Source organism: Jaculus jaculus, chromosome 10, assembly GCF_020740685.1.
Source record: "Jaculus jaculus isolate mJacJac1 chromosome 10, mJacJac1.mat.Y.cur, whole genome shotgun sequence".
NCBI classification, from domain to species: domain Eukaryota; kingdom Metazoa; phylum Chordata; class Mammalia; order Rodentia; family Dipodidae; genus Jaculus; species Jaculus jaculus.
The window spans coordinates 106,555,690-106,582,571 of record NC_059111.1 but is presented as its reverse complement, the minus strand read 5'-3'; the positions used below and the strand labels follow the sequence as shown (position 1 = coordinate 106,582,571).

At 35.9% G+C, this 26,882-nt stretch overlaps 1 protein-coding gene across 1 annotated transcript in view; it reads right to left on the bottom strand.

Annotated features, from left to right (window-relative positions):
* The window catches only part of Cntnap2 (contactin associated protein 2), a 1,990,154-nt gene that overhangs the window by 1,378,036 nt on the left and 585,236 nt on the right, over positions 1–26,882 (bottom strand). Inside the window, exon 3 of the mRNA XM_004661135.3 lies at positions 7,108–7,301. Within this exon, the coding sequence (XP_004661192.1) occupies positions 7,108–7,301 (194 nt within the window). The remainder of the gene's footprint in view (positions 1–7,107; positions 7,302–26,882) is intronic.

The following is a 26,882-nucleotide window of genomic DNA, read 5'->3' as shown; positions in this document are numbered from 1 at the left end:
TTGTAAACTAAAACTAACATGCCATTTTCAACTCTCATGAGCAGATCAAAGTTAATGGAAAAAGTCAGTGAACCTGGAAATCTCAAATTTATAAAAATTGGATAATTAATATGTGGCACTTTCTGTTCAAAACTTTTAATATAGATAATTAATTTAATAGGAGCAAATTCCATTGAGGCAAATATTATTGAGTTGAAATTAAGTAGTTGCAACTTACACATGAGGTAATTTTGGCAAAGACTAAAAACTCAGCCCCAAATCAGACATATGGTACTATGTGATTTACATTATAGTTGTCAGCTCAGCCTGAGAGGTCTGATTTCATGTGATCACTTTTAACTGCCACTTTTCTTACCTCTTTTTCTAAGACCCATAAAGTGAGGCCTGTATTTTCCCCATTTATACTTACTATTATTTCCCTAGATTTTAGGAATTTCATATCTAAGCTCAATGAAAATTTTCTTCTTTAAAAATGTGTATTTATTTATTTGTCAAGGTGTGGGCCTAGGGAAGGTGGTACAACAGGGTCTCTTGCCACTGTAAACCAACACCAGACACATGTGTCACTTTTTAAGCTTGGCTAATATTGGTTGCTTGGGATTTGAAGCCTAGGCCAGCAAACTTCTCAAGCAAATGCCTTTAACTGCTAAGCCATACTCCCAGTCCCCAGATGCATATTTTAAGTGAAGTTGTCATTTTAATTAAAACCTTTTCCTCCTTTCCGGCACATGATATAATTCTGCATTTACCTAGAGTCGCATACCTAACTTTGATCTGATATGAAAAACAATATTAGAATCTTTATGATCTTATAATGTAAATGAAACCTTTGAGAATATCAATATATTTAATGAGAATCCATCTTTCACAGATCTCTCCAAGAAACCAAATGCAGTTTAAATATTATAACACTAACTCCATGCATCCTATATTAGTTGATAGATGAAAAATTCACTAAACTATAAAGAATAATGTAGTTTATGTTGTCTCATTTTGTGTGTGCATGTGTGTACATATTTGTGTGTGTGGATGCACATAGATTTGGGAGACAGAGGATAATCTTCTTGGTGACATTTCTCAGGAATAGTATGGATCTTTTCTAGGACAGGGTCTTTCATTGGTTTAGAGCTTTACAAGTTGGCTAGAATGGAGGGCCAGCAATTCCCGGAATCCTCATGTTCCCATCACCACAGACCTGATATTACTGTTACAAACCATCACACCCAGCTTTATTCTATAGGTCCTGGAGCTCAAACTCATGTCCTCATGCTTACACAATAAGCACTTTACTGACTTGCCATATCTTCATGACTATCTTGATTATTCTGTTAAAAATCATAAGATTTTATCACATTCTCTTACTGAACCAGAAATGCAAAATGTATTCTACATGATTACTAACCTTGTTTTATGTCCAATACTTTTTGGGGAAGAAAACTAAACATATAATCATATTGGTTAGAAAAATGTCAAGGAAAGTAAATACAGTATGACTCAAAAATTGCAAGAAACCCTGTTAAAAAAAAAAAAAAGATGCACATAGCACAAGCATTTCTGTAGCAGGGTCATCACCATTCAGCAGTAGAAATATTACAGTCCTAAGGGAAAGGATCTAGAATATCCACTCAGATTATTAATATTCATGAAACTTTAAAAATAGCACCCAGTCTAAGAAGGGTGTAAATAGAAAAATTTGTTTCACTGAACCAAGTAGCTTATTTTAAATTCACCTTGGAAATTGTTTTATTCTATATAAGTCCTAAAGATTATTACTCTACTTACATCAAAGATCATTTTTGAAAGCATTTAATGCACATCATTCTTATGTGTTTTATAACTCAATAAAATATCCATAAAATTATTTTGAATATGCCTGCCTGGCGTTTTGCCCAAGTACCTGATTGCATCAGCAACCACATAGACACAAATAGGCAAGGGAATCCCAGCCACTCATGGAAAAAATTACATTGGCAAGCTAAGTGAGGTGAAAGTTATTATCTGATGTAAGAACATGATCAAATCATGAATCCCCTTCCCTTTATTTTTATAAAATCAAAACGTTTCAGCGTTTTGAGAGAACCCAAGTGCATACCTGACCCACGACACAGAGGCATTCATTTGGAAAATTAATGTAATCACAATAACAAGTGGTTTAAAAGATAGGATGCAATAATGTATTCAGTTTTAAACGGTGTCCCCTTACATGGCTCATTGCACGTAGGGCCGTCATCATGGTGACAAGTAAGTGGCTACAAGCCCTGTGATGACATGGCTCAGGGCAAGGCCTACCAGCCACCAGGCTTGCCTTGCATGCAGTGCTCCACCCACCCATGCACTAGGCCGTGCTGGGCCCTTTGTGCATTCAGAAAACTTGCCAGAGCTTTTCCTACATTATCATCTGGGGAGTCACCTTTCCTCTTTGCACTATTGTCTGATGGGCAGAGGGGATGGGCAAGTCTGAGAATGCTCATTACAAACTGACTAGTGCCCCTGCTCCCCCCCCCCGAAAAAAATTATAAAATGTTGATAAACAGGGTATTTGTAAATGATTCCAGCTTTCAAAATTCATTTGCTTTCAAGAGTTCAGGCAAATCTCCTGGCTATTAATTCCATTTTTTTTTTTCAGATCAGGAAATTTCAGACCCTATCCCAGTTTATAAAGCAAATTAAAGAACCAAGATACTTCATTCAGATCCTTTGATTCCACAACTGTACCTGCACATGCCAACCAACCAGTTAGAAGACAATAAAAAAGGGTATTTTAGAAACTTGCATCCAAGTTTTCATGGGATATTTACTTGAAAATAAAGTAGGAAATACAAGCTATTGACTTGACAGTTTGAAAAGCAAAACTTTCTCTACTAATTTCTCTATGTGCATACAGGGTTTATGGGATGATTTAAATTTGCTAGAGACAATGAACTCTTTGTATTTGTATATATTTTAGGAATATATATATATATATGTGTACATAATATACATGTGACATAGACCCAGGTTTTCAATGTGTGTATATATGTGCATCCAGCAGGGTCTCTTGCTGCTACAAATGAATGTCTATCTGGCTTTATTGAGTTAGGTCCTTGGGGAATTAACTGGCAGGATCTGCACATAAGCACCTTAAACCACTTACCAACAGCTCCCAAGGATCAAGTCATGTAAATAAATATTCTATTTAACATTTGTTAAAATTAGATACTATTAGCTAATATATTTCCATGTTCTTGGTATAAAATTAACCAAATAATTTTAATATAATAAAATAAAATATTTACCTAAGTCATGAAGTAGCAACTAATTTCAATCTAACATCTTCATATCATTATCTAGGTGGGTATAGTTGGGCTTGGTGGTGTACACCTTTAATCCCAGCAGTCAGGAGGCAAAGGTAGGAGGATCACAGTGAGTTGGAGGCCACTCTGATACTACATAGTGAATTCCAGATCAGCCTGGACTAGTGTGAAACTCTACCTCTAAAAGAAAAAAAAAAAAAAGATGGTTCAAATTTCATTTAAAATAAATTTGTATGTACAGAGTTTTTTGTGATTAAAAAGGATACATGCCAGGCATGGTGGCACACGCTTTTAATCCTAGCACTTGGGAGGCAGAGGTAGGAGGATTGCTATGAGTTCAAGGCTACTCTGAGATTACATAGTGAATTCAGATCAGTCTGGGCTAGAGTGAGACTCTACCTCAAAAAGCCAAAAAAAAAAAAAAAAAAAAGGATTCATGAAAAGAAAGAAAAATCTATCCACAGTGTGCAGATATATTTGCAATATATATCCTGCAAAATAATAGGGATAGATAAATAAATCTTTCACTTTGAATATACTATGCAAATTACTTTAATTTACTATTATTCCAAACTTCTGCATTACAAACACCCATAATTGAATTATCTAAGCAAACCTGAATTAAGCCTCATAGCAAAGTTCTGCTGAAATACCTCATTAATGTAATGCCTAATGGGATTTTGATAAGAAATAGTTATATGCAATAATTCTTTTTACTCCAGCAGATAGGAAACCTAAAACAGTAGAGAGAAATATGCAAATTTGAGTCTGTGGACAATGTAAATTCAATGATGGAGGTCAATTTTACAATTTACATGTAGTTGTCATTTACACTGAAAGTCTACATAGCGGGAAATGTCCTTGCCATTAAAGCCCACAGGCATCTATTGTGTTCCATAGTATCAAAGAAGATTACAAGATCTGGCTATTCAGGCACATTGAGCAGCTCACATATTTGCATATTATATTCTGTTAGAATCCTACAAGAGCTATTTCCATTCCTAAACACTCAACTGTAAATGTCTTGTGAAACATTCATATTTCTCACATAAGTTTTCTTTGCTTATTTTAATATAGTATCTGAGAATGATACTATAGCTGAAAGTATTCATATGGACATTGAAGCAGAATAATATTTAAGTAATATTAGTCATATTCCATATTTCTTCATTTATTATAGAAATAACAGTCATTGATTTATATTAAGAATAAGGGATCGGGGCTGAAGAGAGGGTATAGGCACTTGCCTGCAAAGCCAAGATACCCAGGTTCGATTCCTCAGGACCAATGTAACCAGATTTACAAGCTGGCACATGCATCTGGAGTTTCTTTGCAATGGCTGGAGGCCCTGATGCACCCATTCTTTCTTTCTCTATCTGCCTCTTTCTCTCTCAAATATATAAGTAATAAAGAATAAGTGAGTGAATTTATATTTTCTTCCTTTCTTCTGAGGAAGTCAATTCTTATGGGATTTTGTAAGATAAGTAAGTAACCTCAAATGACTCCAACTTCAATTTTTCACTGTGCAGTCTTGTCATTTTATAAGAAGATGTATCACAAAAGACTTCCAATATAATCTTTCTCTTTAGTCCAACTGGCATGATAATAAATATTAGAAGATCAAAATAAAATCTAATATGTAATTATATCTTTTATTAAACAAACTAAAATATATTTTGTTGATATTATAAAGGCTAAATTATAATCAATTATTGCTTGTAAGACATATCTCTAAAACACTCAAAAACTGATAACATTCAATGAGCTTTCATTTAGACTGCATGTAAGCAACAGATTACTTTTGGTATTAGGAGAATTGACACATTTTCTCATGTTTGTTGACAGACTCTATATTCCTAAATTTGTTTGGATTCTTTTAAATTTCATTATTAACTCACTACAGTTTCTTCTATAAGTAAATGCTCAAACCTATCACATAACATGATAACTTTTTTGGAAAACCACATGATTTGAAAAGCGAAAGTAAACTTAATGCCAGATTGGGAAAAAAAGCTACAGAAAAACTGGGTGTGGTGGTACATGTCTTTAATCCCAGAATACTGGAGGCAGAGTTAGAGGGATCGCCCTGAGTTGGAGGCCACCCTGAGACTATATAGTAAATTCCAGGTCAGCCTGAGCTAGAGTGAGACCCTGCCTTGAAAAACCAAAAAGAAAAAAAAAAAAAAAAAGCTATAGAATGATACCTTGTACCATCCCCAGAAAGGGTTGAGGACCCTCTGTGCAAATCCAAGCTGTTTTATCCATAATAGACATTTCTACTGCAATATGGGCTTCTCTCCCTGACTCAATCACAGATACATATGTATATATCTGCAAGAGAGTATAAGTCATATTGGAAAATTGCACCATTTTAAAACTTATTTCTGCACTCTATCATATTGTGACTATCCCTAACTGTTAACTGTCTTAAAAGTAAATTACAGTCTTAATATGGCCACACTTGACCAGACCTCTATTCATTTTAGTGTATCTAAGAGAAGATGTGACTACTCCTTGCTTGGGCTGGGGGTGAAGATTTTACAAAAACAGAGATTTGAAAGATGGTTTGGAGTCTGACTTTCAAGTTCTCCAAATACTATATCAACATGCAGATGAGAAGCCACAGAGAACAGAAAATAGTAAATACATTACTGGGAGAGGGTGTAATTCTGAGTCTTATTTAATGGCAATTGAGTTGGGTAGCATATTATTTTGTTTCTTATCTCCTCTCCATTCTTCTCTTTCTCTCTTTGACACTTTCATAAAGTAATTTCTTCCATTTTTTATATTCTGTTATTTTTATTATAAACTGCTTTTACCTACCCCCTACCTTCATTATGAAGCCAGTCTAAGATATTATTATAAGTATTGGTCATATGTTAAAAAATCACCCAGAGATCTTAACATATCTCAAGGTTTTGTTTCACTGTTGATCAAATTTTGTGGAGCTGAGATATAAACATTCATATTGAGAATTTCTATGCCTTGGCTTTGGGTTATCTTTTGTGTAAATTAATTTTCATAGAAAAGCATGCCCCTTCCTATGGGGCTCCTAAGAGTTACACATCCCAATTCACATATATTGTTACCACACAATTATGATATGAAAGGAATTACTTTGGGGAAGGCATGATTATCATTGTCCAGGAATAATACCTTTATTTCAAGTTATAGTTCCTCATATTAGACAGTGCTGGGTAAATAGTCACTTAAGCTAGAAATTCTCAATTCTGACCTCATAAAAATTACTTGGGTTCTTCAAAAAGTGTACTTGCAAAAAGTAGAACCTGATCAGGTTGGATGAACTTCATACTCTGCCTAGGCTAGTAAGAACATAACTTAAGAGGCAATTCTGCAAACTTGTCCAAATTTTTCTTTGCTATTCAGAGTTCGCAGTGATTTTAGTTTTAACTTTTTTCTTTAATATTGCAATTAAATGGATCCCTTTTCAAATATCATGAATATTTAATGAAATACATACAGTTTTCCTATTTAATTATGACAGTTTAATTAAAAAAAAACTTAGAAATTACCCACATGGTTAATATTTCTATTAACCTTATTCTGATTTCATTGCCCCATGTGGGACTTGTACCCATAAACTTTAAGTTCTTTTCAGGTGATTTAAATGCTTGGCTTAGATTTAAACCCACTACTCTTAAGGACTGAATATACCTCCTATGAAGAGGTTCCCAAAACACATGAGAATTGTTTAATTAACTAGTATTTTCTCTAGATATTCATGCGAGTCTTCTAAGATTTCCAAATACTTTTCATTCAGTTGTATGACATTGCATTTCTGACAATGACTCACCCAGATATTCCCATCTTGATGGTAGGGCTTCCAGTTTCTTCCAGTGTCACTGTAGAGCATCCGGTACTGGGTCACCCAATCTGAGCTACTGTATCTTCCTTGGGTTGCGATGGCACTGATCTGCTTCCGATTCTTAAAGTCAACCTGAAGCCATTGATAATGGTCACTGTCCGAAGGAGACCATCCGCCAGCACCTGAGGTGGGCAAAGGCAAGGGGGATAGATATTTCAAGTTGAAGAATTAAGAGTGTACAATTAAAACGGATTATTCTACACATCTTAATTGGCCTTGTCAGTGCTATATTTCACAGATGTATTAGGAAGTGTCCTTTATATAAGCCATTGGGACTTCCTCTAATATTCTTCCAGCTGGGTAACATTGATTCTTTAACCTCTTTATGGTGTAATTATGTGCTCATTTTCTCCTGAGCAAATGTCTTCATAGTTCCTCAATTAGATCTTATTAGTATATGTCAAAGTCTAATTGGCTGAGAGTTGATCAATTTACCATGAACCCTCTGTTAAAAATCACTAGGAAAAAATTTACAACTATCTTATTCCTTTCTGTCACATAAGGTTTTATCTTTTAGTAAATGATCAATGAATCAAAACTCAATTATACACACAACTTTTAAATATATTTAGCCTGGAGAAGTTCAGAGTTCAATGCACATTTAATACTTCGATTGTTAAAATGAGGTCTAATCTCATATCAAAGTTGTAGCTCATGACAAGTACAGTATACTGGAAATAAGGCAGTATATATACTGAAGACAAATTACTGATAGCCAAATTTGAAAACATCTTGCTATTTTCAGAAAATAAAATTATTTAAGTTCATAATAGTTATGTATATTTTTGTAACAGATGATAATTTGTTTATATGGTAATTAATGTTGATGGCAAAACCAATAGTGTCTTGAGAGAAAAGGAGTATTTTTCAGCTCTGGGAAGATTTCACTTGGGGGTTAGGACACCAGACACAGTGTAGTTACTAAAATTCCTCAAGCCAGTGGCTCTATTGTTCTGTGTTTGCTGGTCTTATTAGCATGCTGAGTTGAGGACAAGAGGGTATGAAAAAAGGAGTATATAGTGGACTTTTTTTGGAAAGAGAGATGGGGAGGGGACTAGAAACAAATTACAGACTCTAAAACAGTGGCTTTTTAGGTTTGAAATAAGTCTGAGTGGTGGAAATTATGAAAATGAGGCACTGAACATTTGCAGATTGTGATATGTCTACTTAAAATATCCCAGGGTCTATAACTGGTGAAGGGATAAGGTAAAATTGTGCAGGCTGAAAGGAAGCCCACTGAAATTCTAAGGAAGTCGAGGAATTGGGAATTGAGGAGTGTTATGGGTAAAGGAAGTTGGCCAGCTGGGATCATCATGTGTCAGTACCCATCAATCACCTTGATGAGTAGCATTTTTAGGATTTCAGCCCCTGGACTGGACCTGTATTTTCATCAGACATCAGGCTCATTCAATATATATCTCACCTTGAGGGCCTGTGCCCCTGACGAAACTGCTTACAATGCTACCCACCAGGCTCCTGACCACTAACAGCATGATCTGGAATCACCAGAGACAAGTCTCTAAACATGTCACCGTGGGATTGTTTAGAACGGGTTATTTGACATGGCAAAACACAACATAAACCTGAACAACACTATTCTCTGGGTTGTATCCTGGACTGTACAAAAGTTGGATAGCTAGCTGAGCATCAGCATTCAGCTCTCTGCTTCCTGACCATGCAACGCAGCCAGTGGTTCCATAGTCCTGCCCCCATGGTAAACTGTATCTGCTCGCACTGAGAGCTGGAATGTACCCTTCCTATGTACCTTGCTATTTTCAGTTGTTTGGTGTGGCAACAAGAAAAACAATTAATAACACCACCAAGTGGTACACACACACAAAAAAAGATATATTTGAGGCAGACAGAGTTAAAGAGCAAAACAATCTTAGTTTCTAGTAAGATTTTACAATGTGAAGAAATAAATAAAGAAATGATGGCATTAGTTGGAGGCGAACGATTGAAGTTAAGTTCAGCTGCTAGGGGAGAAAATGAAGGAAAAGCATATAACAAAATTTTCAAGGTAAGACATATCAAAATATATGCACCACCTTTAAAATAAAGGATTTAAATCCTGGAAACAATCATCCATTCTATGAGGATTATTTGATATAAACTTCATTTAATATTTTTCTGCCTTACTTTTTGATTTTTACCTATGTTAAAATAGCTCTTCAAACAACTTAAAAGCTGAAAATTTATATGAAATAATTTTTTTGAGGGCTGGCCAAAGACCCGGATCCCCATGAGAAGATGGAAAGTGAGCTATGACAGCCTGCTGGCTTCTGGTAAGATTCACGTGCCAGGTCATTGCTCATGGAAAAAAAATATCCAAACAGAATAGTCCAGCGTCACTGACGTGAAGACAGGTCTGATTTAGAAGCTACTGAGGAAGCTGGAATTGCAGAGCAGAATCCCAGAGAGGAAGGTGCTACGTAGAGAAAGACGATTGAAATCTGGGATAGCACTGGAGTCTATTGAGTGTGGATGCTAGATCAATGTCGTATTATGCATTTGTAGATGGAGGCGACACAAGCTTAGACAAAGGCAGTTCTAAGATTGGAAGAATTTGATTACAGTTCAGATCATATTGACAGCCCTTCTGAACAATACCAGTGATTCAGTTGTCATCCCAGAAAGGTCACCCACTAGTAGTTGGGACCATAAAATTCTAGAATAAAGGCTAATCTGGACCATGGAGCACAGGTCATCAAAAATGTCAATTTAATACATGAATAGATTAAGTCTTTCCTTCTCTCTTTCCTTTTTTTTCTTTCTTCTTACTCTCTCTCTCTCTTTTCTTCAATTCTTTCTTCTTTCTCTCTCTTTATCTTCCTTCCTTCCTTCTTTTTTTTTTCTTGCCTGCATTTCTTCCTGCTGTTCCTTTCCTTTCTCCTTCCTTTCTTCATCAGTCCTTCCTTCCTTCCTTTTATTTTTAATTTCTTTTTGGTATGTCTATACTATGTGGTGTGTGTGTGTGTGTGTGTCCACATGCATGATGCATACTCATATGTGTGCAGGAGGGAATTATAAGGTCATGCGCATGTGCATCAGTGCTTTTGTGGGGGTGCTAGAATTGAATTCAGGTCCACGTGCATGTTCAACAAACACTGAGCCAACTCCATAGCCCTCATATTTTTTTAATTAGGTATACAATTACAGACATTGAAGAAATGAATTGCTAATTGCACTGTGAAGTTCTATTTATAATTTTCCCAAATCAATAGAGAGATTTGGCCAAGGAGCCCATGAAGCAATTAATACATTGAAGAGAAAAGTAGAAATATGTGCTGTTTCACTGGAGGAAGAATATTTTTCCTACATGTACTGTTAACGAATATTCCAAAATCAGTTTTCTTAGGTTTTGTTTTTTTTTTTTGCTGCATTTTTTCAGTAAGTAGACATTTAACATACAGCGACTGAATCCAATTTATCTCATTACTTTTAATTAAGACAGGCTCTATTGTCACCAGTACAGGAAGCAAAACTCTAAAGAAAGGAACATATACATCAAACATAGTTTTTATCAGAAGTACACATGAAGAGAAAAAATGATCAACTTTAGGATGAGAGCAAATGTCAGGTTTTCATGAGATACATGGTAGAAAGATCGTTGAAAACTTTCCCATTTTTCTTTGATCTATCCAGCATGTAATTTGGGGAAATTGATTACTTTGTTCATTTGGCTTGTGAAACATATAATTTCTATCAATCCATGGATTAAGAATGATACCCTTTATATCACGAATAACTCTAGAAATGTCATATAATAGGCAAGTAGTGCCTAACCCCAACATGCTCTGGGCTGTGAAATCAGGCAAACCTGTCCCCAGTGTATATTGGAGCTCAATGAAAGAAAGAGGGAAGAGAGAGATGTTGATATTGAAGGTCATAAATTCTTAGTATCGAAGAAGACTTAACAGATATTTTTCAAGTGTTTATCTAAGACACGTGCTATGTTTATGTGTGTTTGTATGTGCATGTGTGTACTGTTGTGCATACATGCATGTGTGGGCATGTGAAGGCCAGAGCTCAACATTAAGTGTCTCCTTTAATCTCACTTCACCATATGTTTGTAGATGGTTTCTCACTGATCTCAGAAGTAGCTGGCCAGAAAGTACTGGGGATGCTCTTGTGTTTGTCTCCCTTGCATTGGAATTATAGGTGTCCGTGCCAAAATCACCATTTATGTGGGGACTTTGGATTCAAATTGAGGCACACATGGTTGCATAACAAGCAATTTAGTAACTGGGCCATTTCCCTACACCCTTCAGAAGAAGACCATGAGTAAAAATAATAGCTAGTACATTTGAGTGATAATATATATACAGACTGCAGAACAATTACTGATTTGTAAATAGTAATAAGGCTGTTTTTTCACTCATATACTCGTTTTAATATTTTATTTTTATTTATTTATTTGACAGGGAGAAAGAGGGGGAGACAGAGAGAAAGAGAATGGGCATGTCAGGGCCTCCAGCCACTGCAAAAGAACTCCAGATGCAGGCACCCCCTTGTGCATCTGGCTAACGTGGGTCCTGGGGAATCGAATCTGGGTCCTTTGGCTTTTCAGACAAACTCCTTAATCGCTAAGTGTCCCTCCAGGCCTCATATACTCTTTTTTTAAAAAAATATTTGACTTATTTACTTATTTGAGAGAAAAAGAGAGGTAGATAGAGAGAATGGGTGCACCAGTGCCACTAGCCACTACAGGTGATCTCTAGATACATGTGCCACCTCATGTATCTGGCTTATGTGGTTACTGGGGAATTGAACCTGGGTTCTTAGGCTTTGAAGGCAAGCACCTTAACCACTAAACCATCTCTGAAGCCCTCACTCTCATTCTCTTCCTCCTCCTGTTTAACTCTCTCTCTCAACTTTTCTCCTCCTCACAGTGTTTTTTTAAACTTTGTTCTCTCTCTCTCTCTCTCTCTCTCTCTCTCTCTCTCTGTGTGTGTGTGTGTGCGTGTGTGTGTGTATCCATGTTTGTGTGTTGGCATTTTAAAGATACATGCATTTTGTCATATGGAGTTTCATTTATTTGGGGCCAAATAAAAAGTGACAGTAGGCTATCTGGAGAAGTGCAAGAATTTATTACTGGCAACACATGAAACCGACACTTTTGCTTTGCTATTTGGAAATCAGAGCTTCCACAAAATGAAAAGTCCCTCTGAATAAGAGAAGGATCCCATGAATTGAGCAAATAAAGAAAAATATATGATGATATCATAAGAAGGTTTTTCTGAAGAATTTGATCAAGTGTGGCATTTGACAAAAGAATGAATAGAAAAGATATAAGCGAGTCCTGTCTTATTGATGAAGACAATAGATGTCTCAGGGAGTGACAATGGGGCTTGCTGAGGCCCACACTGATGACTGAATGGACTAGTCAGTCCCTGATAACTCTGACAGGCCAAAGCACAAAACCAGTAATGTATAATATGGTTTTAGATAGGGATCTTCTCCGAGGAGGAAAAGTGGAGCAGAAAGGGAGGAAAGTAGAGAATGAGAGAGGCAGGGGCAAGTAGAATGGGTATGCGCTGGGCCTGTGTGTACATTGTGCTCCTTTATGAGAAATAACATTCAGTTGTAACTTACAAATCATGTAAAGAAACTGAAGTGAATGCTGTAAAATTATCAAGGCCAAGCAGTCAATGTAAATTAACTTCATATGCATTAGCAACTGAGAACCCATAGAGAGGCATATATTCTATCTTCCCAGAAATACAAAACATATAATACTAGATATTAAAATAGAAATAATTGTCAGATATATCAGGGAGAAATAAAAGGTTTATAGACATCAAAAAGTTCCAAGGGCTGGATAGATGTTTCACTGGTTAAGGTTCTTGTCTGAAAAGCCTAAGGATCTGGGTTCAATTCCCCAGCACCCATGTAAAGCCGGATGCACAAAGTAAAGCATGTGTCTGGAGCTCGTTTGCAATGGCAAGAAGTGCTGGCATGTCCATTCTCTCTCTTCTTGCTGCTTATTCTCTCTCCTACATAAATAAATGAATTGTTTTGTAAATGCTCCAAACAATCTTTGAAATAAAAAAAAATGGTGGTTGAAAATAAAAATTGAATCAGAGTGATATGCATCCTTTTAAGTAAAATATAAACAATATATTATGGTAGAATTAATTAATTGGAAAAATAAAAGAGCTCTAATTCCATAAATGAATAGCAAAGTTTCTCTGAACCTTGGAGAGATTTCAAAATGTAAGCATGCTAGGAAAAGTATACCATGATATAAAGTGAAATTGGTTCTGAAAAAATAATGATAAAGCATGGCATTTAGAAAAATTAACATAAAGTATAGGGATATCATTGAAGATTATCTCATTGAAGAAAACAAACTATAATAGATATATCATGAACTTTATATTTCAGATTTCATTATACCAGACTTTTATGCATGCTAAGGTCTATGAGAAGCTAGAGCAGTAGATCTCAGATAAGTGTGCATACTTTTTGATCAAAATAGACAGAGAAAAGAGTTGTGCCCATTCAATCATACACAACATCAATGGGAGAAATATCAGTGTCACCTTTTTTTTTTCCCTAAGATACTGATAAATTAGTGCCCACATGAAATTACAAAGGGGCTGGAACTATTTTTGAAGCACAAGAGTAACATGATGAGATATGTTTATGTGTCAAGAAGACACACTGGTTCTCTAACTTTCTGCCTTTTCTAACATGAATAATAGTTTTCAAATCACTCTGGGAGTAGCAAAATTAAATCCTTGGCACAAAGAGATACCTCCTGAGACAGGATCTAGTCTCAGAGAAGACATAGCTGTGCTAAGTTTGCGCAGGCAATTAAACTCGGATTATGCCCCAAAGGATGGGAGTTACTCAGACATTTGATCTTACCATCTTTGAATATTTACCAAAGCTTCTGTCAGAAAAGCAAATATAGGCAAAAAGAACCCACCAACAACAGAAACAAATCATAAATATTGAAACAAGGGGAATGGTGTATTTGCAAAATATAAACAGGAAATCACGTCTTCAAATTCCTGCACATGCTTTGTGACTATTCACGAAGAGAGTAAAAGAGATATGTAGAAAAAGCGACAGGACAGAGCACAGGGGCTGTTCGTGACCGTAAAGGATTCTGCTTTACATCATGTCTTCAATTCATAAAGGAAGAAAAGTCCCACAGATGTATCCTCACCTTCCATTATAACAAGGCATATAGGAAAATATCTGATAAGTATAAAGAGGTAAAATGTGGGCTGAGAGATAAAACGGGAGGTCCACTGAATAATGAATAGCAATTGGATCCCACATGTGTTGATTAATGACCATGTCAACCTGAAGACACAGCTCTAATAATTTATTTCTGGAATTTTTTCCTGCATAAACTCACTATTAGTATTTTTTATTATTTAGGGTATGGCAGTCATTCTTACGAATTTGTCAATTATATACAGCTAGCAAAGAGGATTAATGCAATAATTAACTGAAGTTGATGAAAAGTGATTGTGACTGCCTGTAAATCCAACCTCACACCAGGACATCTTGTTCCAACATCATTAACAAAAAGCTATCTAATAATACAAAATGCCTATTATCAACACCATGCTTAAAGGAACATAATGGTCACAAATAATGCTGTAACCTTAGTTTTGTTTATGTGTATATAATATGTATATAAATAAATTTACAAGATTATACATCACACACACACACACACACACACACACACACACACACACACATATATATATATACTGTATATATACTGAAATGATAGAAAATAATTATAATAATGTGTTTATAGTATAATATTGAAAGGATTTTTATGTATTTTACTAAGTTTGCACATAGAAACATATATTTACAGTAATAGATGCATAGTGATAGATAAACAGATGACACATATGCTGTGTAATCACACCAACTAGATACGTAGAAAATTGTTCCCACCAAATCACAAGTTCTTTGATTTATTTTCCAGAAAGGGCCACCTCTTTTCTCCTCAATCAGCTGTCTCTGGGATGTGTCTCTTCAGATTTTTTTTTTTATAGTAGGTTACTTGTTTCTTTTGCTGCCCAGATTATAATATAGAATATAGTCTTTTTATCCATTATATTACTGTACATGCATGTATCTATGTCCTATACCCATTCATTTGCATGTTTCTTTGCTTTTACTTTTTTTTGGGGGGGGATTGAGGTAGGGTCTCATTCTAGCCCAGTCTGACCTGGAATTCACTATGGAGTCTCAGGGTGGCCTCGAACTCATGGCAATCCACCTACCTCTGCCTCCTGAGTGCTGGGATTAAAGGCATGCGCCACCACGCCTGGTTTACACATTTCTTTTCTGTACATGAGCATCTCTTATGGCTACATGCTAAGAAGAGAAACACTGCCAACTCTTTAGCAACTGGTGCACTAAAAATATAATGTAAGGGCCAGGAGGGATGGCTTAGTGCTTAAGCACTTGCATGTGAACCCTAAGGACCCCGGTTCGAGGCTCGATTTCTCAGGACCCATGTTAGCCAGATACATAAGAAGGCACACACATCTAGAGTTCATTTGCAGTGGCTGAAGGCCCTGTTGTACCCATTTTCTCTCTATCTGCTTTTTTCTCTCTCTGTCAGTCACTCTTAAATAAATAAATAAAAATAAACAAAAAAAAATAATGTAGTTTTCCAGTGAGCTCTAACTAGTCATGCCATGACAGCTTTTGTTATTGGCCAAACCTACTATTACTTTTTTTTCAAAGTCAGCTTTGACCTTCTAGACCGCTTTGAATTTAATTCATGTTTTACTGATGTCTGCTCTTATTATTCTGGTTCTGTTCTCTGTTTGAACACTATTTTTTAAACAACACTTTAGTGTTATTACTAAAAGGATAGAGAAATTGACCAAGTTTTCTTTAAACTTCCTGTATATCTTTCTGTGTAGGCATTTATATCTTTATTTATTTATCTAGCTAGCTAGCTATCACACTTTATTTATGACAAAAATCACAATACATTACTTATAATAATATATTCAAGGGCACTGGATATCTTCCAGAGATTAAAAAACATTGTGTCTCTGTACTTCATAATGCTCATAGAAGATTAAAATATTTAGGCCTTTGTGGTGGTCCAATTCAGGTGCCCCTCCACCACATAAACCACATAGGTTCTAAATGCTAGGTCCTCAGCTAACGGCAATTTGGAAATTAAAGCGTCCTGGAGGCATGGTATCGTTGCTGGATTGTGGGTGTTATAACCAGCTTCCTCTTGTCCGTATTTGGAAAAAACATGATATATATTAAAAACATTGTTAACGTAGGGCTGGAGAGATGGATTGTAGTTAAGGCACTTGACCGCAAAGTCAAAGGACCCAGGTTTGATTCCCCAGGACCCATGTAAGCCATATGTGCAAGGTGACACATGCATCTGCTATTCATTTGCAGTAGCTAGAGGCCCTGGTGTACCCATTGTCTCTCTCTATCTCTTTTTCTTTCTTTCTCTCTCTGTCAAACAAATAAAACAAAACAAAAAGTTTGAAAAAGTTCATATGGAATAAGAGATAGGGTTAAATGATTTTAATCTCATTTAAAGTTTTAATAAAATATAAAGTAATATAACTAATACTATCAAGTGCTATTTTATTTTGTTAAATGTTTTATTATGCAAGTTTCAGTTAATCTATTTTATCATTATGGGGGTAACATTTGGCTATATGCAAATTTTATTGCTAATGAGTTTGGACATTTTCACTATGAATAACTCCTTTGGTTCAATAACTCAGTGGCTATGTCTAGAACACATCCCTATGTCTGTCATTGAAGCATTTTAGCAGTTTTCATTGTTACATTTTATTCTACTCTTAAAATATATACTTGAGAATCCATGTGGTTCATTAACACAAAGTTACAAAATGTTCTCATTTGATCGAGATATTATCACACAGATAATTCTATATTTAACATGCCTTTAATATTTGTAGGATTGGCTGATTGCATATAGAAAATGTAGAATAAGCCCCTGCAGTAATAGGTCTTCTTAGCCAGCCATTGGAGGTCATTGTGGGATGCTTTAAGTGCTGTCCTCCCTCATTCTTAGTGATCTGCACTTGAAAATACAACCAATGAGAATGGCTTTACCACTTGGCAACAAGCATCAATTTTTCTAAGACATTAGGAGTTGCATTCCATGAATTCAAATTTATGTGTGTCAATCTATGGCATCATATTGCCACCTCTTCCTTCTTGACACTTTCTCCTAATGGAGGATGACATTTTGGAAATTTCATGGTTAATTTGAAATAATTTCCCCAGCTGCTCATGCCTATTCAAAGCCCAGAAAATGGCACCATGCTGAGGTTATTCTATTAAAAAAAATAAAAAACAACCAAAAGATAAGATAATAGCAGAGACATTGTTGTTCATGCAGAGGTTGGGATAATTCACTAGTTAATTTTCTGTTAAAAGGACTCATCAGAGTGCTATGCTATAGAAGTCATTTTTAGGCTATCATTAAAAATATATATATTTCCCACCTTTGTTGAGGGAATGCTGAAACCAGTAATCAGTAAAGAAATCAAGGAAGGAACAAATCCTGCCTCTGCTGTCGGGCAGCTCCTCTATAGTGTTTCTCGGAATTATATTTGTTTAACTGGTGGGCTTCTAGTGAAGTGGCTAATACTGGGTGAATTTTGAAACATGTCTTTCAGTGATATGCCTAAATCAGCTAGCAGTGTTTGCAAATAATAAATTTGTTATTATTATTATTATTATTATTTGCTCAGTTAAGAAAGGAAATGGTCAGAGGGCCTTTTGCAAAACAGAAATATTCTCATAACTAAATATAGTTCATCTTGTTTATTAAGAAGATAAAGCCAAGCATAGTGGCACATGCCTTTAATTCCAGCACTCAGGAGGCAGATGTAGGAGGATCACCCTGAGTTCAAGGCCGCCCTGGTGCTACATAGTGAATTCCAGGTCAGCCTGAGCCACAGTGAGACCTTACCTCAACAAAACAAACAAAACAAAACAAAAAGGGCTGGAGAGATGATTTAGTGGTTAAGGCCCTTGCCTGCAAAGCCAAAGAACCTCTATTCAATTCCCCAGGACCCATGTAAGCCAGATGCACAAGGTGGCACATGCATATGGAGTTCTCTGGAGTTCGTTTGCAGTTGCTGGAAGCCCTGGTGTGCCAATTCTCTCTCTCTCCCCCACTCTTTCCCATGCTCAAATAAAACTATATATATATATATATATATATATATATATATATATATATATATAGAGAGAGAGAGAGAGAGAGAGAGAGAGAGAGAGAGAGAGAGAAAGAGAGACAGAGACAGAGAGATAATGATACATGCAAATGCTATCTATATGCTACCTGCTTCAAGGACTCCTTTACCAAAACCACACTATTTTCAGGGATAAAGTTTCTGCTCTAGAAAAGATCACTAGAAAATTCAGAATAGCAAAAAAGAGAAGTACATATTTCTGCATTGACACACTTGTTATTATAAGTGCAATAACAACTTAACAATATATGCAAATAACAATGTGCACACATTTGAATTATTGTATATAACAAAAAATAGAGTTATCATATGCAAATGTGTGTATAAAACCAATATATATCACGAGGCACACAATTATTTATATTGCCAGTGATTTATACAGTGACATAGAAGAGGTAAGTCATATGCTCAATAACCTTCCGGTATGGTAACATGTATAAAAGCAGAGAAGGACAAAGCCGTTTTCTAGTGAAATACTGAGATAATTGTGACACATGTTTCCACTGACTTGAAGTAAGTGGAAAGTGGCTTTGTATCTCTGACTTTGGTATTTGTGCACTCCGTCTATGAAGGAGTAATTTCAGATGCTTGCAAACAGTGTATGAAGATGATGCCATTGCTCCATTTTTCTTTTTACTAGAAAATAGGAAGAGAGTTATTCCCAAGAGCAGCACAGTTAAGTAGAGCAGTCCCATCTGTTAACATCTAACTCAAATATCTACTGTGAGTTCTCTCATCTCCCCATAACTCACACAGTGTGCAGGAGTCCCTCCTCAGGTCAGCACTTTGTACACATATGATTTATTCCTACTCCCAAGGCAGGTCCTGGACTGCGAGCATTATATACGTCCCAAGCCCATTCTTAGAATCCCTGCATAACATGTAGCATCTTCTTCAGTAAATTTCTACTGTAATGAGAGGATCTATTTTTTGTAAGATGGAAGATTTTTGCCCTTCATATAGTAGCAAGATAAAACTTTTTGCCAAAAATGTTGTGGATGTATTTTGATATAACCAGAAAGTATTTATAGTAGTCAAAGCTCTGTAGGCGCTAAATGAGTAGGAAAACAACATTAGGAAATACTGGTGAGACATATGAGCTTCTAAATGTATGATTCCCTGGGTATCCATGGGGATTGGTTTTAGGATCCCGCTGTGGAAGTCAAACTTTGTGGATGTTAAGATCTTTATACAAAGTAGCATAAGATTTGCAGGAAACATATGCATATATACTCATGTGCTTTAAATCATAGGGATTATAGTTTGTATATAACATTAATATGTAAGAAATATAATACATATGTAATATAATATGCAAATATATATTATGTATAGATAATACATAAATAGATGTTTTATACTGTATTGAATAAGGAATGAGAAAAAATTTTGTTTATGCTTGGCACAGATATAAATTTTTTTCAAAATGCCAAACAGATTCAATTTGTATTAGCTAAATCCATGGATGCTAGAGTCAAATACTTAGAGCAGTCTGAATGGACAGTTGCTTTTACTGTAAACATCTATCAATGCCATATTCATAAATATAGTAAAGACACAAAATCTAGATAAAATATTCTTTAATAGGTTTTTACATAGCAAAGCTTAGATTGAAATAATCTTGAAATGAATTAGACAATTTAGAGGAGAAACTTGATAGTCTTATGAAAAATGGAAAAAAAAGTAACCTACATTCTTGTCATTCCTTATAAAATTAACATTTATTTTTACAAAAAAATTATCATTTGTTTGTAACTTCCACATTATTAACTTTGCTTCATCAAAATGGAATGCATTTACAGCTTAAGATTGTGGTTACTGTGAGCAGATAGCTAGTTAAACTATACTCAAGATAACATGGGTTTCAAACCTAGTTATTGAAAAGAAGTTTGTTCGATGTTGTGGAACATGGAGTTTATATTAGAAGTTTGATATTTAAAATATATTTAAAATTAGAGCTTTGACAAGTGCTACTCTATTTTATTCATCATCTAAGTTTTAAAAGTGTCATTAGAAAATGCTGAAAAACACGTGACTAGGAATAAAAATTGTGCATTTTCAGATGCAAGGTCAAATATGAACAACATCGATTTGAGTTTTTAAAATCCTATCTTAGACATTTTCATGCATTTTTAATATTTACTACTGGCATATAGTGAAAATAGCAGGTGATTCAAGTATTCAGTTTCTAATGAGGTTTTAAAAATAACTCTTCAGAAATATACTCTCTAACACAGTATTTATGATACATATGTGTTATGGAAAATATAATTTCCATACATCAAGCTGTTAATAGCTTTGTAGTAACTAATTTATTATTATGAAAACAAATGAAACAATTTATACAACTTTCCAGTGAATAAAGTGGTTGAGCTAGAGTCATATACTTGGCACATGTTCTCGTTTAATACAGAGAGCATAAGAGGCCTGATATTGTTCAAGAGTACTGCTAGAAAATCTAGAAAGTCCTAGTTAAGTTGTGATGTGAACTTTGACTTGCTGTGTGAAGAAAGTACCATTAAAATGGCTGCATCTAGAAGAAAATGTATGGGATCCTCAAAGCTAATAAAAGATGGCAAGTCAATCTGATATAAAACCTTGCCAGAGTGCAGAGTCATGTGGGGAGCTATGGAATCAGGTAGAAATACAGGTGGACCAGACTTACATCAGTGGGAGCTTGTAGCATCCATGATGAAGATGCTGTCAACGAAGCCCTGAAATGTTTAAGTGATGAAGTACAGGCTGAGGAGCCTGATGTCTTCTGTCCATCCTATTTATTGCCATGGAAAATGTGTATTTTAATTTTTTATTTAGTTAATTTCTTTATTTGAGAGAGAGAGAGAGGAGACCTGTCTGTACTGCAAACAAACTACACACACATGTGTCGCCTTATGCATTTGGCTTACATGGGTACCAGGGAATGTAACCTGGGTCTTTAGCCTTCACAGGAAAGGGCCTCAACTGCTAAGCCATCTCTACAGCCCAAAATGTATATTTTTATAGGGAGGCTTTTAAAAGAAAGACTCCTATGATTTTAATCCTTGAATAGTCACTTTATATTGCTTTTAAATATATGTTTGTTTAATGGAGATACATGAAAATATGTTAAAGCAAACTATCTCCAGAGACTGAATGTTAAAAGTATTTGATGAACTACCTAATAGGCAGATCAAATCCTTTTAAAAATTAATGAAGTGTCACTAGTTTAATACTGAAATAAAGGCCAAGGCATCATGCACCATGAGCAGCATTATCTACTGGTAGGATGTGGATTGGTGGTTAAAGAGAAACCATTCTTTCCATCCATTAGGAGACAACTAACCAGTTCACAAAACTACTGGAACTGTATGGTCCCAGAACCAATATGAATCTTTAAAGTTAATAAGAGATGTGAGCAAGTATAAGACTAGGGTAATATAAAAAGAGGAAATACATAAAATATGAAAAGTATAATCATATTCTTACTGTATATATTTTTAAAATATTTTCTTTATTTATGAGAGAGACAGAGAGGATGGGCACACCAGAGCCTCCCTTGTCTGCAAACAAACACCAGACACATGTGACCTTTTGTGTGTTTGCTTTGCTTGGCTTCTGGGAAATTGAACCTGAGCCATCAAGCTTTGCAAACAAAGTTCCTTTAACTTCCAAGCCATAGCTTCAGCCTCTGCTAATATATATTTAACTCCATATCTATATTCTTATTTTTGAAAACATTTTGAATGTCGAAGTGAACGTATTTTTAATCAATCCAGTATGTTCTTTCTAAGTTTGTAATTGATTGGTTACTTCTGATTTGACTTCTTGAGCTTTTTGTTTTGGCACGTGAGGAGTATGTGAGATGTAGTGTATGAAAGTGTGTGTACAAGTGTTCAAGCACTACCTGTGTGCGTGTGTGTGTGCAGGCCAGAGGAAGGCATCAGGTGTCCTACCTTATTGCTCATTTGTGTTCTTTCTTTAACAAAAAAAAAAAAAAAAAAAGCAAAACACTATTCATCTGCCAGCAGAGGAGAGAGAAAGAGGGAGAAAGAACAATAAAGTAGGCACCAGGGCCTCTAGCCATTGGAAATGAACTCCAGATGCATGTGCCACTTTTTGCATCAGGTTTCATGTAAGCACTGGCAGATGGAACTGAAGTCCTTAGGCTTTGCAGGCAAGGGCCTTAGAAGCTGAGCTATCTCTTCAACACCCCTTTACTTTCTCAAAATGGGGTCTCTTCCTCAACTCAGAGCTTCTGTTTTTCCCTTTCCAGTTATATCTCCAATCTCATTCCAATCCCCTTGTGTTCAAGGGAATTGGGAGCAAGTTTTTTGATTTTTTTTTCCTTCATCTCACATGAGATCTTACTATTGATTTCATGCTATTCTAACTCTTGTGTTAATAATCAAGTTAATTTCCTCCATTAAAAGTTTCCAACATTTATGTATTTTAAATATTTTCAATATATCTTTAATGCTTACTGAATTGATTCCAGAATCCAAGGTCTCACATTATATCAACTAGTATGGCTTTAATTACTTACATCCTGCTCATAATGGACGAGCGGCAATGCTATTTGCATCTTTACTCTACTTCTAGCACTGGACATGGTACTGTTTCTCCTTACGGCCCGCACCGTATCTGTGATAATCAGGACAGTACTGTCCTTCAGTGACCTGCTCTGTGGGTTTCATCATATCTATTATCACTGCAGTATATCTGTCAGTAACCTTGTTCTCCTTTGTAACCTCACGTACACAGTGATGTTTCTCTCACACTCTGGAGGAGGATATTTTTCTGTGTTTAGGATTATGACATGGCCAGATATCCATGATCTTGGCTGTGTCCATGTGGAGTTCTATAACAAGACAACCTTCACTGTTTCCTTTCTCTTTCTGTTGACTTATTCTTGAAATGAGAAGGCTCCCCCCTTACTCTTCTTTCAATAGGAAGCCTCGCAGCCACTTTTCCTCTTCCTACTTTCTACGATTTACTCCACTCATCCAGTCATGAGGGTTAGGTCTCAGCACTCCAGCACCTCTGAAAGTTGCATCTCTTTGGGAGAGCATCAAGAGTAGTAGATCTATGGATCTATGGATTTGCATTCTTTACTACATGTAGTTTTGAACAGTGTCGTATAAGGAATGCAGGGTTAGAGCATGGGCTCAGTCAATAAAGTGGTCACCTTGAACTCATTATTGCTTGAACTTGATCCCTAGAACACACAACAAATACCAAGCATGGAGGCATACACTTGGAAGCCAACACTGATTGTTCCAAGACTGCCGGACCCCAGGGCCCACTGGCCAGCTAGTACTGCATGTTCTCCATAATAAGTGCTTCTAGCATCTAGTTTGCTCTTATGAAATTCTTACCATCATTAATTCTCAAAAGGAAGCCACAGGGCATTGTGCATTTGCCATCCTGTCAACAGATTAACAAGACTCTAACAGAGAAAAAGTATACTCAGCTCTAATTAGTACTGAAAACATTTGTCATCCTGTAAATATACTTTCAGATGCTATGAAAGTTAGGTACAATGAATTAACTTGAGATGAGTTTCAGTTTCAACGAAATTGCAGGTCAATGAATTAGAAGATACACATTCAAAACTGAAATGCCTGTTCCTGGTTTGAATCATGAATCCAAGTGACATATTTCAATTTTTTATATATTTTCTATTCTTTTTTTATATAGCAAAGATGTATATAACAGTGGTGAAAGATGTGCATTGAAGCTGATTTTGTGTAATGAATACATTGTATCTGTTAAGATCCATATAGCTCTTGGGGATGGCTTTAGCATGGCAAAATATTTCTTATGACTAAAGCTCACATCCTCAAGTCCACTCCTATGCATACTGTAATCATTGTGAAGCTAATTTTATGTTCATTGTGTTTAGGTGCTTCCTTCAACCCTCAGAGTGCAAGAATGCGCATAAATTTTGTAGAAAAATACTATATGGGGAAGAATTGCTGTAAGCATTTTCCAAATATCAAATTAGCATGGGCTCAAAAGCCTTTGCATACAGTTTTCATTCTCTTCTGGGTCTGCCCTCTTCCTATGACCAATGGTTTCCTGCAGTTATAAGTCTTCATTGAATCATCCCCACTTCACCAGTATTTACTGTATGCCGTACACTTATCTCGGCAGGTTAGTCCTTTAATATGATGACATGGACCTATGGAATATATAATGATGCCTACATGAAAGAAGGGGAAGTGAATACAGAAAGGGCCAATTTTCTCAAAATTTCAGAGTTGGTTAGGGTAAAAGGTTAGGATAAATTCTAAATCTATCATAACCTAAGTTTGAACTAAAGAGGGCATCAGAATCATTCAAAGTCAGTGGTGCTGTCTTCAGTTTACTATCTAGTCAGTTTTTCCTGTGGATCTACTTACAGTCAAGAAAGAGGTTTTTATTATTCAAGGGAAAATGACTGGATCTGAGAGAGAGGAGTGTTAGGGTGACTGGATCTCTGAAAGTAAAGAAAGCAGGAAAGTCTACACTGGCCAGAAATCAAAGATGATTTGACTTTTTTTTTTTTTTTTTTTAATCTCTTGCCTAATTCTCTAGACCTGTTTTTCCACAAACAACCAGAATCCCTCCTGGGATGGACATCTTTCAGAGGACTTCAACACAGTAGTTGGTCAAGTTCAGCTCCTGGAACCTGGTATCAGGGGTATCCTCTTCCTGAGATAGACAGCCCCTAGCCCTAACCAACCAGCTGTTCCTCTGGCTCACCTGAGCCAGAAGAAAGCTCACCACTATAAGGTTGTAAATACCTTTGCAAGGGGAAGGTATGCCCTTGGAGCTGTCTGACCACTTGGGAACTTCTAGCTATGGTGAGTTTTTTTCTCTGCTGGATTGGCCCAGACCCAGCCAGGTTGAATGAAGGGAAGCCCCTTCCCCAACCCCAGCCCTTACTCTCCATGTGGGTTCTTTACCCCTTCAGGTCCCCACACGACAGGAACTTCTTAGAGTTTCTTTTCTCTCTTTTTCCCAAACTTTCTGTGCAGGATCCCTAGCCACATGGTGCCTTTCCTTGAGTCTGTACTTCCCTCAATTAATCTAATAATTTTGTAATTATTTTTCTCAGATTTTCATATTCAATTATCCATCATAATTAGAAATGATCCTAGGTTTTGGGGGTCAATGACTTTCTGGGACTCTGAGTAACCCAGTACATACCATAAGATTAAAATTAAAATAAGGGAAAGTTAATAAAAAAGTTCAATGAAACTGAATGTTTTCAAAAGACAAAACTGACAAAAGTTTAGCTAACCTAACTAAGGAGAAAGAAAGAATAGTCAATAAAGTTAAAAAAATGAAAATAATGACATTACAACAGCTACCAAAAGACACAAAGGAACATAAGATATGATTAATAGTAATTACCCAGCAATGACTTATGTAGTTTGGAAGAAATTAATGGATTTTTAGAATTGCACAACCTATTATTGTCAAATCATGAAGAATAGAGATTCTGAAATGATTAAAAATATGTAAGAACATTAGATCAGTAATACAACCATTCTGAGCAAACACTGAAACCAGGCATAAAAACAGATCACTGGAAATTCAAGGGAAAATTGAAGAAAAAAATGAAATGAACATTCACAACTCCAAACCAGATTACATGTGAAGAAGAGTGGATACTTCCATGCCAAATTAAATGGCTAGAATTACCTTGACAGAAATGCCAGGCATTGATTTTACAAGAGCAGATGATTAAAGGGCACATTTAAATGAAAAAAAGAAACAATATCAATACAACAAAGGGAAATGGAATGGGGCAGCACATTAGGAATCTAACCTGTCTACACCATGATCAAGGGAGTTTACTCTTGGCATGCAATATGGCTCAAGTGCAGCAATAAATAAATCAACAAGAAGATCAAGAAGAAGATCCCTCAAGCCTCTCAATAAATTCAGGAAAGACATTGACAAACTGCAGCACTCTTTCATGGTAAAAATTATCTGTTTTTCAGGTTCAGAACAAATGTACCTGAACACATAAAGGCCATTTATTACTAACCTGGAGCTAGTATCCTATCATAGGCTAAAATTTCTGAAACAATGTTCACCAAGGTCAGAAACAAGACAATGTTGTCAGCTGTGACCACTTTTATTTAACAAAGTGCTTAAAGTTTTCTGCCAAGATTTGGACAAAAACAAATGTATTTATTTCCATATATAAGACAGAAAAAAAAAAGGATGTCACAGACAGAGAGAAAAAGACCAAGGAAAGAAGAGAGAGAAAGAAAGGCAAAGGACAGAGAAAGACAGAGAGAGAGAGAGTGAGAGAATAATGACTTTGTTGGAACTAGGCTACTGGCATAAAGGCTGGCTGTGTTCTGCGGCCAAGGTCCAGAGAGTGTGATCAAGGTTAAATTTGGTATGGACTGATGTGCTTGACTAAAGATATTGGACTGAGATATTTAAGATATTAAGTTGGAAAAC